The 16730-nt window shown below is 46.1% G+C and overlaps 6 protein-coding genes across 6 annotated transcripts; 2 read left to right on the forward strand and 4 right to left on the reverse strand.

Moving 5' to 3' along the window:
• Positions 1 to 10: 10 nt before the first annotated feature.
• PAAG_06589 (SNF7 family protein) lies at positions 11 to 1888 on the reverse strand (the record flags this gene model as incomplete). Its single annotated transcript, XM_002791373.2, has 5 exons — positions 11 to 778; positions 848 to 1042; positions 1164 to 1388; positions 1505 to 1772; positions 1839 to 1888. 5 exons carry the CDS (start codon positions 1886 to 1888, stop codon positions 11 to 13), a joined length of 1506 nt encoding a protein of 501 aa, XP_002791419.2.
• A 509-nt stretch (positions 1889 to 2397) lies between these two features.
• Positions 2398 to 4680, reverse strand: PAAG_06590 (hypothetical protein; the record flags this gene model as incomplete). Its single annotated transcript, XM_015845931.1, has 2 exons — positions 2398 to 3557; positions 3612 to 4680. The coding sequence occupies 2 exons, from the start codon at positions 4678 to 4680 to the stop codon at positions 2398 to 2400; spliced, it is 2229 nt and encodes a 742-aa protein (XP_015700157.1).
• A 450-nt stretch (positions 4681 to 5130) lies between these two features.
• Positions 5131 to 7167, forward strand: PAAG_06591 (tRNA nucleotidyltransferase; the record flags this gene model as incomplete). The annotated part of the gene is made up of 3 exons (XM_002791375.1): positions 5131 to 6211; positions 6282 to 6839; positions 6905 to 7167. The coding sequence occupies 3 exons, from the start codon at positions 5131 to 5133 to the stop codon at positions 7165 to 7167; spliced, it is 1902 nt and encodes a 633-aa protein (XP_002791421.1).
• A 408-nt stretch (positions 7168 to 7575) lies between these two features.
• PAAG_06592 (hypothetical protein) lies at positions 7576 to 9721 on the forward strand (the record flags this gene model as incomplete). Its single annotated transcript, XM_002791376.2, has 4 exons — positions 7576 to 7737; positions 7798 to 7972; positions 8034 to 8503; positions 8651 to 9721. The coding sequence occupies 4 exons, from the start codon at positions 7576 to 7578 to the stop codon at positions 9719 to 9721; spliced, it is 1878 nt and encodes a 625-aa protein (XP_002791422.2).
• A 451-nt stretch (positions 9722 to 10172) lies between these two features.
• On the reverse strand, positions 10173 to 13157 carry PAAG_06593 (polyphosphoinositide phosphatase; the record flags this gene model as incomplete). Its single annotated transcript, XM_002791377.2, has 1 exon — positions 10173 to 13157. One exon carries the CDS (start codon positions 13155 to 13157, stop codon positions 10173 to 10175), a length of 2985 nt encoding a protein of 994 aa, XP_002791423.2.
• A 1100-nt stretch (positions 13158 to 14257) lies between these two features.
• PAAG_06594 (mannosyl-oligosaccharide 1,2-alpha-mannosidase IB) lies at positions 14258 to 16131 on the reverse strand (the record flags this gene model as incomplete). The annotated part of the gene is made up of 3 exons (XM_002791378.1): positions 14258 to 14549; positions 14633 to 15126; positions 15187 to 16131. 3 exons carry the CDS (start codon positions 16129 to 16131, stop codon positions 14258 to 14260), a joined length of 1731 nt encoding a protein of 576 aa, XP_002791424.1.
• Positions 16132 to 16730: the final 599 nt, after the last annotated feature.

The raw sequence follows: 16730 nt of genomic DNA on the forward strand, positions 1-16730 counted from the left end.
CCAGGACTATCTATTTCGCCGGAACCTGTCTAGGCTCCTTCGCCGTTGTATCAAGAGTCTTTGAAGTATCTTCAATGGACATCTGCGAAAGCTTTCCAATGCTATCTTCGAGGTCAGAGTCGTAATCGACTGGCTGTGAAGCAGCCGTATACTCCTGCTCAGCTTTGCGCTGCGCTTCAGCTTCAACCTTAGTCGCTGGTTTCCCTAGTTGCTCTAGTTCCGCCAATTTCCATTGTGTAGCCTCTGCTTCTTTGGCCTCACGTGCTTCCTGCTCCTTGGCTTCCATCTCCACAAGCTCATCGTCCAGCTCCCCTTCGTCGATAGCAGGTTCAACCTCATTAATGATATTTCCAATTTCGTCGACTCGAGCCATCTCTTCTCGTAGCTCTTCCACGGCGTCTTCGACCATTTCGACTCCGCCGACTTGGGCATGCAGCGATCGAAGTACGCCGGTGCTGGTTTGCATTACTCGTACAATATCTATTTGGTCTGTTGCCTGCTCCAATTTCATATATACTTCTTCGAGTTGGAGTAAAGTGTCTGCCCGCTGCTTGAGATTGTTTTCTGCCATCTTTTTCGACCGCAACGCGGATAGAGCGACAACGCGGTTTTTATCAGCTACTGCATATTTTGCTCTGAGTGATAGTTCCTTAAGTTTTGATTCTAGGTTTGCGACCTGTCCGGATAGATTTGATATCAGCGTCTTCAACGACGCGATTGTCCGGTCTTCATGGGTTATTGACTTGGTATTGTTTTTGGAGCTCTTAAATTTGATTGTCTAGCGGTTTATTAGTGTATATACACATATATCTTCAATAATAAAGTACAGAAGTAGTGGTGTTCTTACCTCTCCATCATAAATAATTGCATTTTCATCCCTGGATAGGAATATAAGGAGGACATCGAAATCCAAATTAGATAACACGGCTTTCCCACCTAATATATCTGCGAATTGTTTCGTAAATAGCTCCTTGGAATATATGTAGTCCGTATTGGATATATGTGATTTTGCGCCGGCCGCAATGACTCGTTTTGCAACTTCCTAGAAACATAAACATGAAAACCAGGTTAAAAAAGAAGGGTGCACAGAAAGAAACGTGCCCGACCTAGCACGGGGATTCTTATCGGGGGGAAGATCGAGGAGAGGTGTTATAGTAACATACCTTTAAATTATCCACCAAAACTAAGTTCATTGTTTGTAGCTTTTCTGAACCATCCGAATTGCCCTCAAAAGGGAGGAAACCTTTTATCTGCCTCATGCTCCAGCCCATGACTTGTGATATTGTGGGAGGCGAAGGGAGGCATAGCCATGTCGATTTAAAGGGGCTAATAGAGCTCATCTGGAAGGTATCGAGTGGTATCATGGAACTCGACCGCACAGCTTCGTCCTGCAAACCCAAGTTGAAAACCAAATAAGTAAGGTAGCCGTTACGGATCACGCGAAAGACGACAAGGACCAACAGAAGATTGACATATTTAAGAAAGGGCCACAACTCAGACATACAATTGCACTCTGCAAAGCCACTGGGCGTCCCCATTCCGTCGTCTCCAACTCTTCCATGAGAGCGTCCCCCACCCTCAGCACGAGTAAATTACTCTTGACAGCAGTTTTTTCGACACCATTGTGTTTACCTCCCGGGGAAGCATGTATAACACCCGCAAGAGCAGCATGAGCTAGCGCCCGCTGCCATGCCGTAATGTTTATCTCGTATCCATCCGGATTGGTATACCGCTGGGTAGAAAAGTCTGAATACAGGGAGGGAAGTCGAGCTCTGTATTATGTGTTGTTTATTAGCTTCTGCGATAGTAAACAAGGGTTTATATAATGGACGGCTGACCTTCGGAAAGACTCCTCATTTGCAAGGATATATGCTAGAAGCTCGCTCATAGCTGTTGTGTAGGATGTGGTGCTTGATGCAGCTAGTGAAGATTTCACTACCTGGCTGCACTTGGTATTTCAGCGCATAATCACTTTTCGCTATTTTCTCCTGGAAGAGATCTTGTCAGAGAAATATAAGACGGCTCCAAGTTCATTCTTGTTATTATAAAGGATTGCCCGGATTGATTATTCATGTGGTTTACGAGCATTACAGGCCAGACGTCACTTTCTAGTTATATCGATAAAGCGCGACAAGCAGTGGGGTCACGTGCATTTCTACAGGGCATATAGAGGAAGACTGGTGATTATCGAAAGGAGCAATTAAAGTCTGATATATTCGAGGATTGGAATAACTATGTGATTATGCTGTAGTAGATGCTGCGGCTATTATCCTGCGAACGCCCTGAAACGCCCCTTCGCAAAAAAAAGAAATCCTGCTCTACATATGTCGCGTATTAAATTTGATATTACCTCCCATATGCCCCATAATCCATTTGTTTGCATTTGTTTCAATCAGATCATCTTAACTGTTCGAAATCATCATTTCGTGGGCTTTCATCATCTGATTTTAAGCGGGTAACAGTTAAAGGCTTTGCCTCCAGCGGGTTCACTCCTCCGATTAATGACTTCCGATGGTTGCGTTTATCGAGTTTCTCGCTGGTCTCTTCTGTGCTAAAATCGATTGGACTCGATACTTCGGCTTCACTATTAAGGCCTCGAGATTCGAGGTATCCGATCTGCACGGCATTCCGTAGATTGTCGATGAACTGTTGCATTTCTGGCAGAAGCACCTTTCCTTTATCCAATGCTTCGCTATAAAGACGGTCCGACTCCTCGAGGCAAATAGATGCAAGATTTGGTTTTCCTTGCTTCAGCCATGAGTCCGCAGCAAGAATGGTCCACATTCCAGCTTTCCTTCGGCGTATTCCCCATTTCGCACTCCCGAATCCCGTTTTGGAGGCATAGCACGCAGATACTCGCTCGGATATAAGAATCCGTCCAGTGTCACCCACAAGACCCATATCAAGGATTCGTATTGCCCACTTTGCGGCAGTATCAGAGGCCGAACCACCACGAGATTTCAAGAGTTCCACACCGAGAACAAGGGTTCGTAATGCGTTCTGGGCATCGGAACATCTAGTAAGATACGAGTAGCTAGCAGTATCCAGAAGTTGGTCGATAGATTCAAGCTTTGTTTTCGCTGTTGATGCTAACGGGTTTAATAATGTGCTCACAGCACACATTTCATGGGCACCAGCCTGATGCCTCCAGGCTTTATCATGTCCAAAATCAGACTTCACAAGTTCATAGATTGAGGATGCAAGCTTCCAGTCGCGGAGCATGAAAGCAAAATCCGCTAACTTTCGTAATATTGCTTCCGGCGCATCAGGTTTATAGAATCCTTGAAGAGAATCATAATTGTTCCCTGAACCGGCACCATAAGTTCCGCTAGGGGACCTAGTGCTTGCTCCGAATCCGGCCCAGCGCCTAGACATGGACATAAATCGACCACTCAAACCTCTTCTTCGAGAGGCAACTTGGTCATTCCAGAGCGCCACTCGGTTTTCCATATGGGGAATTACAGACTGGGCGACCATTTCCCGAACGAATGCTTTGATGGCAGTGAGGTCCGATTCAAAGAGATATGAACCTTCGGTCTCAACATCAATCAGGGCTTCTACACGGATATTAGCTAGAATATTCTGGTCAGTTCGTAGAAATATGTACGCACCTTGTTCACCTAGCTGCCGGAGGTCCTCGGCTGGAGTTAGCCATTCGCAAGACGGGAAGTGCGTGCTATCATCGTCTGTTATGACGCATTGATTGCTCCGCAGTCGTAAAAGATGGCAGTGGAGCCCAAAGTGCCGTTTCATTTGATCAAATAATGCCGTTGATTGTGCGATATCATCTCTGTCTTCATCATGAACAAGTACGTAATATCGAAGATATTCAGGATGCACCCATGGCGGTGGACGCTTGTCACCCTGGCTTGTATGTGCATATAGCTGACGCAATGATTCAAGAGGTGAAGGTGTATGGGAACTTATGACAATAACACAGGCGACAGGATGTGCGAACGTTTCGTGAGGCGCCGGGTACGTCGCCGAGAGCAACCGTCTGAGAAATGATTTGTAGTATGGAGAAGCTAGGGGTAAATCGCCGTGTCCGCTGTCACCACCTCGAGTCCAGCCTGCCAATGGGTCAACGACGGAGTGGACACGCCTGTTGAGCACCTGTTCTATCTGAATAAGAGATGGAGCGGGATCCGTTTGGCTGGACTCTGTGGGATTCTTTTTCGTGTCCAAGTCAACAAAACGGACCCCGAAATCCTCCCAAGTGCGACTCGAGCCCACACCATCCCGTATAACTATCTTCCCTGTAATCCTTTCCCCAAACGGTCGTATCAACTCGTGAAAGCCATTCTTGAATCCTTTTCGCCGTACGAGCGCATCCGTGTCTGGCGACGCATATACACCGACAACGGGGGAAAATGCACGAATTATTAGAGAGCGGATGTCATCTGTAGTATCAACTTGGAACCCTAGCGGTGATACAGCACTTGAGCGGGAAATTTGCGAGGCGGAATGCGACCTCCCATTGGGAGATACGGTTCTAGGGGATAGTTCGGACGAACGCCGTTCCGGAGGAGAGTCGGTCAGAATGGACTCTGATAGCGAAGAGATCACCGGCTGGGTGGTCTGAATCTTTTCTGGGTATCTGGCTTTGGAGACATTGAGGGCGGCTCCGGGTGAGAAGGACGGCGGAGGCTTGACTGGCGTAACATCGTCCGGTGATGTCATGGACACCTCGGGGACTCGATCAAATGGAGAAAATGGCTATGCTGAAGGGTATCTATAGCATGAATAGTAGACGGGGGCAGATAGAGATTATTGGATTATATATAGAGGTGCTGTATGTGCTGTGGGGCGCTGCCGTTGTGTACCTGACAAATTTAAAGGACAGCGGCGAGGATCACCCCCAAAAAAAGATCACTACGTTGCGTTCATGATAAAATATTTTTACTTTAGTTCATATTTAACTACCGCCATCAACCCGAATATTTATAATATCAAAATCTATAACAACTCTGGTGAATCTGCAACTGATGAGATAACAAAGAGCAATGTGAATATAAACATTAAAAATGCAGATCCAGCACCTCTATGACATCTTCCGGGATTATTTGAATAGCTACTCGTCACCATAATGAGACAGCCATTTTCTCCCGTTAAGCAACGCATTACCACCAGATGACCCTTCGTTTCTCATCGCCAACCTTGCACTGCACCCAGCTCACCGTATTCACCACAGCTCCATGTAGACGATCGTTTATAACTTGGAGAGGAATCGAATCTAAACATTTCTACAAGGGCTTGCTCGCTTACCCACAGCCACAGCTATTGAGGGGGCCTATGTCATCTAGAAAACCAGAGATCCCAACACCCCATGAAAGACGTAGCAAACGGCGACGGATTTCAAAGACTTTTGGGAAAAAAATTTCACAGAAAGCCGTGGCTAAAGAGACGAACATGAACCATCCAACCCTCCCCCGAATTGTGCTCACGCCTATCGAACAAACTCTGCGACTGTGTCTACTTGATGCAGCCGAGTTCATCCAGCAACGTAATAAAAGAGAACCAGACACAACACTAACAGCTACAGAGCCCCTGGTTTTGCGATTCGCTGGAGGATGGGTGCGAGACAAGCTTCTCGGTGTTGAAAGCCACGACATCGACGTAGCGATAAACTCCATGACGGGGGAGAGATTTGGGGAGGGCCTCAAAGAATACCTCTCTATTCCTGGAAATCTCAGAAAATACAAGAAACTTCACCCTTCCAACCCTTCTGTTGTTGATTTCATTAAGCTTCATAAAATCGAGAAGAATCCTGAAAGATCAAAACACCTGGAGACAGCCACGACGAGAATGTTCGGATTGGATATTGACTTTGTCAACCTTCGGAAGGAAACATATACAGACGAGAGTCGAAATCCCCAGATCGAAGTTGGGACACCAGAAGAGGATTCACTTCGACGGGATGCTACAGTGAATGCTTTATTCTATAATATTCATACAGAGTTGATTGAAGATTTTACGGGACAGGGATTGCAAGACATGGAGAATAAAGTCATACGCACACCAATGGAACCATTTCAGACTTTTAAAGACGATCCACTCCGAGTCCTACGGTTGATTCGTTTTGCAAGCAGGCTGGGCTACACTATTGATTGTGACACGGAAGAAGCTATGAAAATAGATGCTATCAAATCAGCTCTAAAAGCCAAGATTAGTCAGGAAAGAATCGGTGTCGAGATTGAGAAAACCTTGCGAGGTATGCTATCCTAGAAGCAAGACCCCATCTAAACCCCAATTTTTAACGTCTAGCTGACTCCTACCTTTAGGTCCTGACCCCTTGACAGCCTTACAACGGATCAATCGATTAGGCTTGTATGATACTATACTTGCCAACCATCAGGATAATGTCGGGGTTGATACATCGTCCTGGGAACAGGGTTATGATGTGCTAAGCCTCCTATTGAGTAATTCCGCCGAAAATGGTACCGGATTTGAAAAGTCACGTCAATATGTCCGAGATATATTGATCCGTAATGAGAACGAGCGGTACTTTTCATGGCTTCTGGCTGCACTTGCGCCGTGGACCACAGTTCCAGACCCGATACCATCGAAGCCCACGGAGCCTATGCCCCGTGCAACAACTGTTGCTAAAGATAGTTTGCGCGCCGACAACAAGGCTGCCAATATCATTACCGCGGCATCCAAGTATCACAAGATGATATCTAATATGAAATCATCCTTCCTCAAGGACGAAATTGCCGATACTCCCCCAGAGGTTCGTGCCAAAGTTGGACAATTAATTCGAACCATAGGCCGAGACTGGAGATTATGCTTTGTCCTTGCGATAGTCCGCGAAGCTATGCATGGACAAGAACCGCACCAATGTAAGGAGATCACCGCACCATTATCATGCTAGTTACTGAAGTTAACATCCGTCGGTTTAAAACAGTATTTCAAAGTTACGAGAAATTTCTCTTGTACATTGAGAATGACAATCTTCTCGACGCATTCTCACTACGTCCACTTATCAATGGTCATGATATCGTCAGTGCACTGGGCGTGAAAACGGGGCCGTGGATGGGTACTGCTATGGAGATGTTAATTGAATGGCAGCTCCGCAACCCAGAAGAAACAAGCAAGGAGGCCGCGATTAGTGAACTCCTTCGAAGGAAAGGGGAATTGGACTTGAATAATATCAAACGCAACATATAGATTGTGTGTAAGACAATTTCGGCACGGATTAAAGAGTTCTTCAGAGCCTAAAAATGAATGACTTTGTAGGTAGTAATGTGTTTCTGGTGTAGTGTTGACGTAATTCTCTATGACTGCGGAAATCAACATGAATTTACAGAAACTCCACCGTTGCATATTATGCATAGTGTCGTTCTATAACATGAAATGGCGGAACATGTTCCTGGTATAAACTTCAAAAGACCTAAGAACTAACTACCTTCGGCAGCGCTCCCTGTATTCCAACCTGGAGGCAAACTTTCTTTCACCCCAATATCAATCTAGACATGCATCAAAATAGGTTGACAGGCTGACACAAACCCTGCCAACCTGACATACCATTGCCGTAGGAATCTCAATCCATATTCTACTCAAACTTAATCCGTATTCATGAACCAATATAGAGCTGCGGTGCGTGCAAGGTGGAAAACGGTCGATGACACCGTTGGCTATCATCTGAACCCTTCTGAAATACAACCAGATATAAGCCTTGGAGAATTATGGTCTGAAATAAGCGCAGACGAATCTTCTGCCTCCGATACAGATGAAAAGGTACGCTTGAACTTATTAAGGAGCATCGGTTATACATCCTGCTAATATCGTTCTGTTTAGAAATGCGAAGATTTACTTATTGTGGAGGCTGCTTTGAGAGTTATCATCGACAGGCCCGGCCAGTTACAGAAGAAAGATCAAGAGGCGGCAAGATTCTTCATTTTCTGGGCTGCCAATGCTATTCTTCCAAATGAAGACTTCACCGGTGCATGGGAGGAGGCTCAGCTTTCAGACAGTGAGTAAATTGGTTTGCGACACGCAACCTGGCTTTTGCTGATGATCACCAACTGGTGAAGCTGCAAAACTGCCAACGCTGGCAAGGTACAAGATTGCTCGACTGAAGTCAACTGTTGGAGTCTCAGTTCTACAACTTCTCCATTCGATTAGTCCTATCAATGAACTTGAAATCGACGATTCAGTCGATATTATCACGGCCTTGGCTGCTTTCACCTGCAGGAAGGATCCATGGACAACAGAGACCGCATTTAACGCGGCCTCTGTTATCCTTGAACGTTATGAGTCACTTTTACGCTCACAGAACAGAGAAGAGCTGGCCCCTATCCTTGAAGGGGTACTTAGAAAAAAAGTGAAGCCTTTATTTTCAAAAACGAAAACTCCTGCAGTTACAGCGGCCGGGAGGAAGAATGTGCATCCTATCCCCCAGCCGAGATTTGATCCAAGTATTTTCGATCCGAAGTCTAAGCCGTGGAAGTTTAAGGACCTCTATGTTATCGCGGTGCTCTCTTGGGTGATTGGGAGGTATTCGGTATGTTGGTATCCACGTTATTGACTACACGATCTTGTCGACGTGGAGAGGAGATATTTCAAGTCATCCCAATTCGAGTCTAGATGCAGCCGTGGAGGAGGAGGGGTTTACAAATGCACTGCTAACAAAAAGGAATCAATTTAACAGCCCTCAGACAAGGCCACATTGGAATCCCAATTTCCTCTCCTCGTTCCCGCAATCCTCTCTCTAATAGACGACGAGACGCTCCCCTTCAAGGCAAAGGGCTGCGAGCTTCTCTTTAAATTTCTAGCTCCTCTTGAGGAATCGAAATCCGACTTACTCAGGCGCACGAACCTGGATTCAGTGTTTCAAGACGCTCTTACTCCCTGCCTTCTTTCCCTACCCACTCTCACCCCCGAATCTGAATCCATCCACCTGCTCCAATATGCGTATCCAGCATGCCTTGCGGTAATTCGCACCCGATTTCCTTCATCCCAATCCCAATATTCATACTCTAAAACAACCCAGACCAGCCTCAAAGAAGACCCCGAATCCCAACAGCGACTGGAATCCCTTACCCGCCTCCTCCGACAGAGTATCCTCCAATCTTACCACCACACTAGCAACCCCGCCCCCATAGAAAATACATCAATATCATCATACCCACACCCACGCCTCTCCGCGCTGCTGCTTTCCCAGCTCTCGCTCGTCTCCTCAGAGCTAGGCATCCACACTACCAAGCATCTACAGGATCTCGTTCCCGTGCTCTCAGCTACCTTGTCAAATCCATTTGGTACGGCATATCCTCCTCTTCTTTTGGCAGCAACGGAAGCAGCTAAAGTGCTAGTGTTGAATGCTTGGCCAAGGATTTGGAGATGGAGAGCTGAACTGCTGGCCGGGCTGTGTGCGTGTTGGTTGCATGTGTGCGATGAATTAGCAGATATGGATATGGATGCTGGTGGTGCTGTTGCCAGCATTACACCCAAGAGAGGTAATGATGCTGGTGATGGATGGAGAGCGGATTTGATTGGGCTACAGGGTGCCCTTAAGGAGGTTGTTGGGGTTTTAAGGATCACGATTACAGAATGTGCAGACCTTGTTTTCGAGAAGGGAGTGGGAGATCATGAAGCAAGAGGAGCTGGAGACGAGGGTAGGAATGGAGGAGCTATTGATGTTGACGGTGAGTTCAGGGAGTTGGTTGGAGGAGATGAGAAATTGCATGGATTATTGATTGGGAATGAGAATTTTGATTCCTAGTAAGGGGTTAGAGTTTGGTAACGGATAAGTGCAGTTCAGCGGCTTTGATCTATGGAACCCAAACGATGAATGACTATATTTTTGTTAATAGTATTCGCAACATTGCCACCCATGGTATTGTCATGCTGAAATTTCAACATTTCCAGAACAGCACTTCAATGATACGTACCCCAAAGAGACGCGAAAGGTTTCATCATGCACAAAACTGAGGATTAAAAGTATATATACGTAGCGTAAACACGAGCAATTTACGAAGAGAAACCAAAATATGTCCAATGCCGGTGTTATCAAGAACTCATCGACGGGGTTATCATTTCAAAGCATGGATGAAACAGCTGGAAATGCACCAAGAGATAGGAAACAATGAGCAAAAAACAGAAGTAATACACCACTACCCGAGAAAAGGAAGCTTTAAACGCCATGAATTGAGAAACGGAGAAATGGGCAATATTCATATATCAACCCGCTGTTTAAACAGACTCTTCCCCCTCAGCCACTGCCGATAACGCTTGTACCTTTTCTTATCATGATCTTCCCCAATGACCGTTAACCCTTCCTCCCCCACGTTCAGAAACTCAAGATAGTCTGGTAGATTATCCTCCGCTAGCAGGTCCAAGTTTGAATCGTCAAGGTTTAATTTATTCACGTACTCGAAGAGATCTAGATTTGATCCTCGCTCCGCCAGCGACGCGGCAGCCAGGGTGTCTTCGGACGTAACAACCAGAGGGACTTTGAGAGGGTGGTTGATGTAGCGTTCATATTCTTCTGCTTCAGCTCTTGAGACTGACGGATGGAGTGATTCGTAGACTAAATCGTCGAGACTCCATTGGGTGATTTGAGCTTTACTGGGAATATGTGCGCTGTTGGGAAAGAAGTCATCCAGGTGGTCGGAAATTTCGAAGCGGGGGGTCTTCATAATGCCGGTCTGCGGAGGCTGTTTCTCCGCTGATGGCGGCTGTTGGAGCCAATCCTGAAGGCATCTAGGTACCGTTGATGACTCTGCGCGGGAGCTTGTAGATAGTGCGTCTTCACTCAAGACCTCTAATAACGGTTCTTGGATGGTAACACCTTTTCGTCGCGGGGTCTTCCTTTCGCGGCTGTCAGGTTCATTAATTAGACGTACTATAAATGGGCTAAAATCATATTGAACGCCTTGGATTGATCGAAAGGGAAGATAGCGGATTGTAGATTTCATCTTGTTGGAGAAGATTTTGGAGAATGAGGAGAGGGCTAGCGGTCTGTAATATTCTAGCCAGTAGTCATCGAAGGTGTTGACTTGGGGTTTCTCTGGTCCTTGGAGAGTCACTGCGGTGGGTGGTTTCTGTGGTTTTAAATAATCTGGATTGAACCAGTGTATGTAATTATAGTTGTTTGATCGCGTTCGAGGATCTGAATGGTGAAGGTAATAGTCCGTGGCAAGATCCCACAGCATGGGCTGACCCTGTGAGAAAATGTAGTTTCCTAGAAATAAGTTGTATGCTTCTTGTCGTTGCGCATCGAGAAAAGAATTGTTATAATAACGTTTAAAACTTTCAACCATGTCTCTGGAATGCCCTGTCCATTGGTTGATCTTCCTGTATGTTGCCATAGTATTTACGAGGTGAGACCCGCCATATTGAACGGCTATCGTATCTCCATGGTGATGCCACATACTCGTGAATAGATTGACAGCATCAGTGTCGTATTCGATGGACGTTTCGTCGATAATTCCCAAGGCATGGAGTTGATATCCTAGTGCCCGCTTCCCAATAACGAACTGAGCGGCGTTTGTTCGATCAAGACAGTCGATGCAATTTGTTCGTGCGATGCCATTTTGTAATCGTAAGCCGGATTCCTCATTTTCACCGTTTCTAAAGAATCCGGTTTTCGGGATAATATCCTCGGCGATATCTTCCAACGTGCCAATAACATCCTGATCAGGACTCTTTGATGCTCGACTCATATCCCATGCTTTATAAAGTAAGGTTTTATCCTCGGGGAGAAATTGATTTAAGTAGTTAATGGCATTCGTGAACTCTTTTAGCAACTTGGATTCCCGTGGGATTCTCTCCCTCCCTTTGATAAGATTCAAGACGTACACCGGCGCACCGTATCTCTCAAAGAGATTGTTAAAATGAAGAGCGGCCGCTGAGTAGAACGGGTCAACAAGATTCAACTCAATGTCGGGCTTCGGGCTGACTCCAGTGCTATCTTGCGACCAATACAACGGAATGCTACCACGATGTTGTACGTAAGATGTATACTGAGGGCTTGCATAAGGCTTTGGACCAGGTGAGTGAAAGGAAGTGGTTTGCATTTCGGAGACAATCTGTTCGGTTTCGACATCGTTTGCAACGTAACCAAGATCGTTTGCACCGCGCTTTAGAAATCGAGCACCTGCAAAGTACCTTGAACGCCGTGCAATAATTGTGACATACACTGACCTTCCGTAGACCGATATAATTGACTGGTCAACGTATCCATGAATGGTAGGGAGGCACCAGTCATATGCATTTTTGAAAAGCGAGACCACTGGTTCCAAAAGGTAATGATTCCAAACGAACATTTGGTTATGGTCGTCGTTCCGGCTGCTAGATCCTTTCTTTTGGAGCTTCTCTCGTACATAGGAAATATTTCGTTGAAGCGTTCGTGTGATGTCGTAAGAGTAACTGAAGTAAAAAGAGCGCGTTAAATCAATATTATTCATAATGGCTATAAATCTAGCCTCCTCTGGGTTCTTGTCTGCCTTTGCTCGGGAAAATGTCGAGGACGACAGTGGCACAAGTTCCGTCCCGTCAATCTGATAGATATAATGCCCACCCACCATTGCGACCTGACTTCTCTTGGTGACCAACAGCATGTAGTATGGGCCAGTGAATCTGATAAAGCCAAGCAAGCCCCAGGAGCTGCACCTTAGTTTCAACCCCCCAGAGCTCTTGTTGCCATCATCAACCGCATCGAGGAGCTGATTCATTTCACTTTTGGTGTAAACGGTATCGTCCTCTGAGATACTGAGATCGTCTAGCTCGGAAGTGCGCTCGATTTTAAGGATCCGGAATCGTTGCTCCAACAGATCCATGCCCACCATGTAATACCGCGTTGACGTTTCATATAGAGAGAACTTGTGCATTCTAGAGATCCAGTCATCACAAATTTTCCCGTCGAGAAAATGCCTGCTTCTCTGTGCCCCAGTGGATTGGGAACAAGTCCGCTCGAAAGATTTAGCCACATCTGGCTCCTCATCTCCTCCTTCTGTATCCACGTCAAATAGGGTTAATTCATTGGGAGGCTTGTGATTAACTAGTGGATCTGGGAGAGGCGTACAGACACCACCATTCTGCCCTATGTCTTTGATCTCGATATCGGCTAGTGGTGGTTCAGGGAGCAACCCGTCCGCCAAACACGGCTCTTCAGCGGCCCCTTTGAGAGGTCGAGCTACATCATCAAAGCTCTCCATTCGAAATGGTACGACATGTAGATGTATAGAAAGAACACTAAATACCACAGCAATGCCCAAAGGGGCTTTCTGTGGAATTTTCGTCAGTCTGATGCTAAATTTTACACAGTCCCCTCTGGCAAACGCTGGGAAACGTCCAACAGCTGAGATTACGTCATCATGTATGATGGTCTCGGTGACCTGGATCACGTGGCAATTATGGAAAGCTAATCATTGTGTAAAACACTTCTGATATGTGCAAGAACATCAGCGCTCTCATTCTATTTCATCTCGCAACATATTTTTGTTTTAGGATATTTTATTCAAGATTCTTCCGGGCTAAGTATGTCAAAGGGTATTGATTGATTGCACTGAGCTCTTTGGGTTTGTATAGCGAGATAAGATTGCCGGGTCAAATGTTTGCATTGAACATGATGAGAATGAACTGCCAACCTTGGAATCATCAAGCTCAATGCTTCTATCATTTCTTGCCTATCCACTTTGAGCTGCCGTTATGCTTAGTGCTATCAGCATTGACAAACAACACTCAAACAATTTTGGCCCGAGGGTTCTTTTTCCCCGCAAATTCAGCAACCATAAGAACCGTACGGTGTTGAGTGCACACCGCGTCTCGGCTGTCACCATGTGATTTTTGGATGATATCTCCTTCAGGCGGTATCATTTTTCACAATATGTCATATAGTATAATGGATGCAATAAAGACTAATTGCTCTCCCGTCGGTGGTCTAACCTAGGCAGGTACCGACGGTCTTTCCGATGATATGATCCTCGGGATAATAACAAGCTGGATATCACGCCTCCTTTTCCATCCATGAGGACAACAACCCATCTACTTGCTAGCAGATAGAAAAGGCGAATAAAGAAAGAAAGGAAGGAAAAGGCAAGAAAATAAAGTCAACTGCGATGGTAAGTTAACCATGAAAATCAAAAATGACCAAAACTCCTTGATGCAGTAAAATTACAAAACCAGGAAATGAAAAGAAATAATAAACGGGGGCTGCGGGGGATTGGGGGAAAGAAAAAATATTACCAACCGTCCCTCAACCATCTATTAACTACCCTTTTATAGAAAATGCTGCATGATATGAGATCCTAGAACTTCACTCCCTCAGCAACGGATGCGCCTCCGTATTAAAAACATACCGATCCAAACTCGCGAGATCCGGCTCGCTAAATAGAAGATAGAAGTACTTTAGCGTCTCCCCTGTCCAATAGGACTCCATTTCATTCAGAACAATCGGTTTCTGCGACGTCACGTCATCTAGACCTCCGTAGGCAAAGTCCGTCCTGGCATGCTTCTCGATGGCGGAAAACATGTTCCAGCCTTTATCTTGGAGACTCTCATCACCGGTGATGCGGTAAAGGATGAAGACGGATTCGATAGCTTCGGGTCTGTTTTTGGATCTTTGTTTGAGTAATTGGGTTGATAAAGGTGATGGAATTGTGGAAACGGGGAAAGTTGATAAAATACATACCTCAACGTATATCTCCTGTCATTGATTGCGGCAAAGCCAGCAATCTTCCCTTGTTCCTGACCCATACGCTCAAAGTCGCTACGCGAGGCGCCGGAATGGATTTCATTTACAAACCACGATTCCGGCTGCCATTTGCAATCTGTTGAGTCCTCGCAAGGGACCACCTCAAATGCCTCGGGCATTATCCCGCTGGGCATGGTTCTGTACGCCCAGATGCAACCCTCAGTGAGCTTCCTGCCAACGTCAATATCCTCAGGGCGGTTAAAAACCTTGGCACCAAGGACAACCATGCCACCTGCAAAGCAAGTGAGGTGCTGACTCTCAGGTTTGAGGGTGACCCTTGTTTTCCCTCCAACATAACCACCTCCTGATATTAGGATGTCGTCACTGTTGTTGGTCATTGGACGGAAAAAAATGTGTTTCTTGGCCACATCAATGGCTTTTTCGTACATATCCTTGTACTGCTGGTTTCGGCCGCGAAGTAAGAGGTATTCCTATTGCACGCATTATCAGCTAGAGGTCTTGGACAGGAACATTGGGTTCGGGCTCTGTACTTTCGGTAGATACTCATACAACGAGTCAGCCATACCGCCAAGGGTGAATTGGCGATCCCTGTCAAAAGAGAGAGTTTGCGTGTCGACCGACAACGGCCACATTCCAGGGATCTTTGTGCTAAGTTGGTGTTCCTGAAGTATATTTGTGATGCGCCGGATGGCATCGTAGTACTTGGGGTCTCCAGTAATTAGTGAAAGCCGGGTAAACTCCACGGACATGGAACCTAGTTCAGCAAGGATGCTTCGGCTACTTGATTCCTGGGGATCGCCATCTCTTGCCCCTGACCAATACCAACGGAGAACTGGCATTCTGTTTGGAGTGTCAAATGCAACATATAGAAGATCTCCAACTTCCATGGCTTTTTGCAAGAGAATCGGATATGCACCCCTAGTGAGATCGTAGGCTGCTAAGAATCCTCCCAGATAGCGAATGTTGGTCTCGAAGACGTTCAACATCATCATTTCAGAGGATGAAAAGTCAATGTGCTTGACCGCCGCAACAGCCTCCTTGAATTCAACCTTCAAATCCATGAGCCACAGGGTATCCAGTGAATCAACCAGGGTTACACCCCATCCACCAAATGTAGTTTTAGCTCCGCCATTTACAGGCGCGAGTTCATCCTTCAACCACGCATGATTTCTATACCCTTTCCACGTATGCAGAAAGGCTCTTTTGACTGCCTCCCGGCGATGTTCTCTGATCTTTCTTGAATGGGTGCCTTCGACACCAAAGTCAAATTGGATTTTTGGAATCGACACAGGTTTGGTGGTCGGAAGGGGAACCATTGACGACACAGGATGCTTAGTGACATGTCGCTTGAACCAATGATGGACAACCGGCTCTTTTCGAGACGACGAAATCGAAACTCTATTGAGATGAAGAAAAGTAAATAGGAAAACAAGAGCAAAAAGTAGGGTGATGACCCATCTTCGAAAGAATGCCATGCTGAAACTTGAAAAGGGGTGTAATAAACAAAACGAAAATGACGAAGTCGATTACAAGAAAGGCAACAATGAGAGCGAGGAGAACAATGAAACCGCTGCCCTGGCTTTAATTACACAGACAGAAGCTCAAACCAGGGAGACAGACCGGAGTTTGAAATAAAAGAGAAAATACTTCTTTTCAAACCCTGGCGGTTCTTCGACATGGGATTTAGGTGCAGCACAGCATCAACTTGCAGATCGGGAGCTCCAGGCCTAGAACTTCCATATATATTGCTGTGGGAAAGTCAGGCCAATTTTCGTGCCCTTTTTCTCCGTTAGCTTTCTTCCTAGTTCCACAACGGCGTTACGTTTGACCCTTTTTCAAAAGCCACACGAACAGGAAGAAAAGCCCATTGCTCAGGTATCAAAATAAATCCCTGTCCCTGCGGTGCGAATGACGTAAGCCGAGCTCAGGTTAAGCCTGCCGTTTAATGCCCAGAGAAATGGCATCCGTCGCCTGGCTTGGAGCCCGCTGGTTAGGCCGGCCCTGTCTACAAAACTTCAAGTAAATACGCAGTCTCATGTTTTGTCCTCAGATCGATGTATGCTCGCCCGAGGAA

Source organism: Paracoccidioides lutzii (assembly GCF_000150705.2).
Source record: "Paracoccidioides lutzii Pb01 unplaced genomic scaffold supercont2.19, whole genome shotgun sequence".
Classification (NCBI taxonomy): Eukaryota; Fungi; Ascomycota; class Eurotiomycetes; order Onygenales; family Ajellomycetaceae; genus Paracoccidioides; species Paracoccidioides lutzii.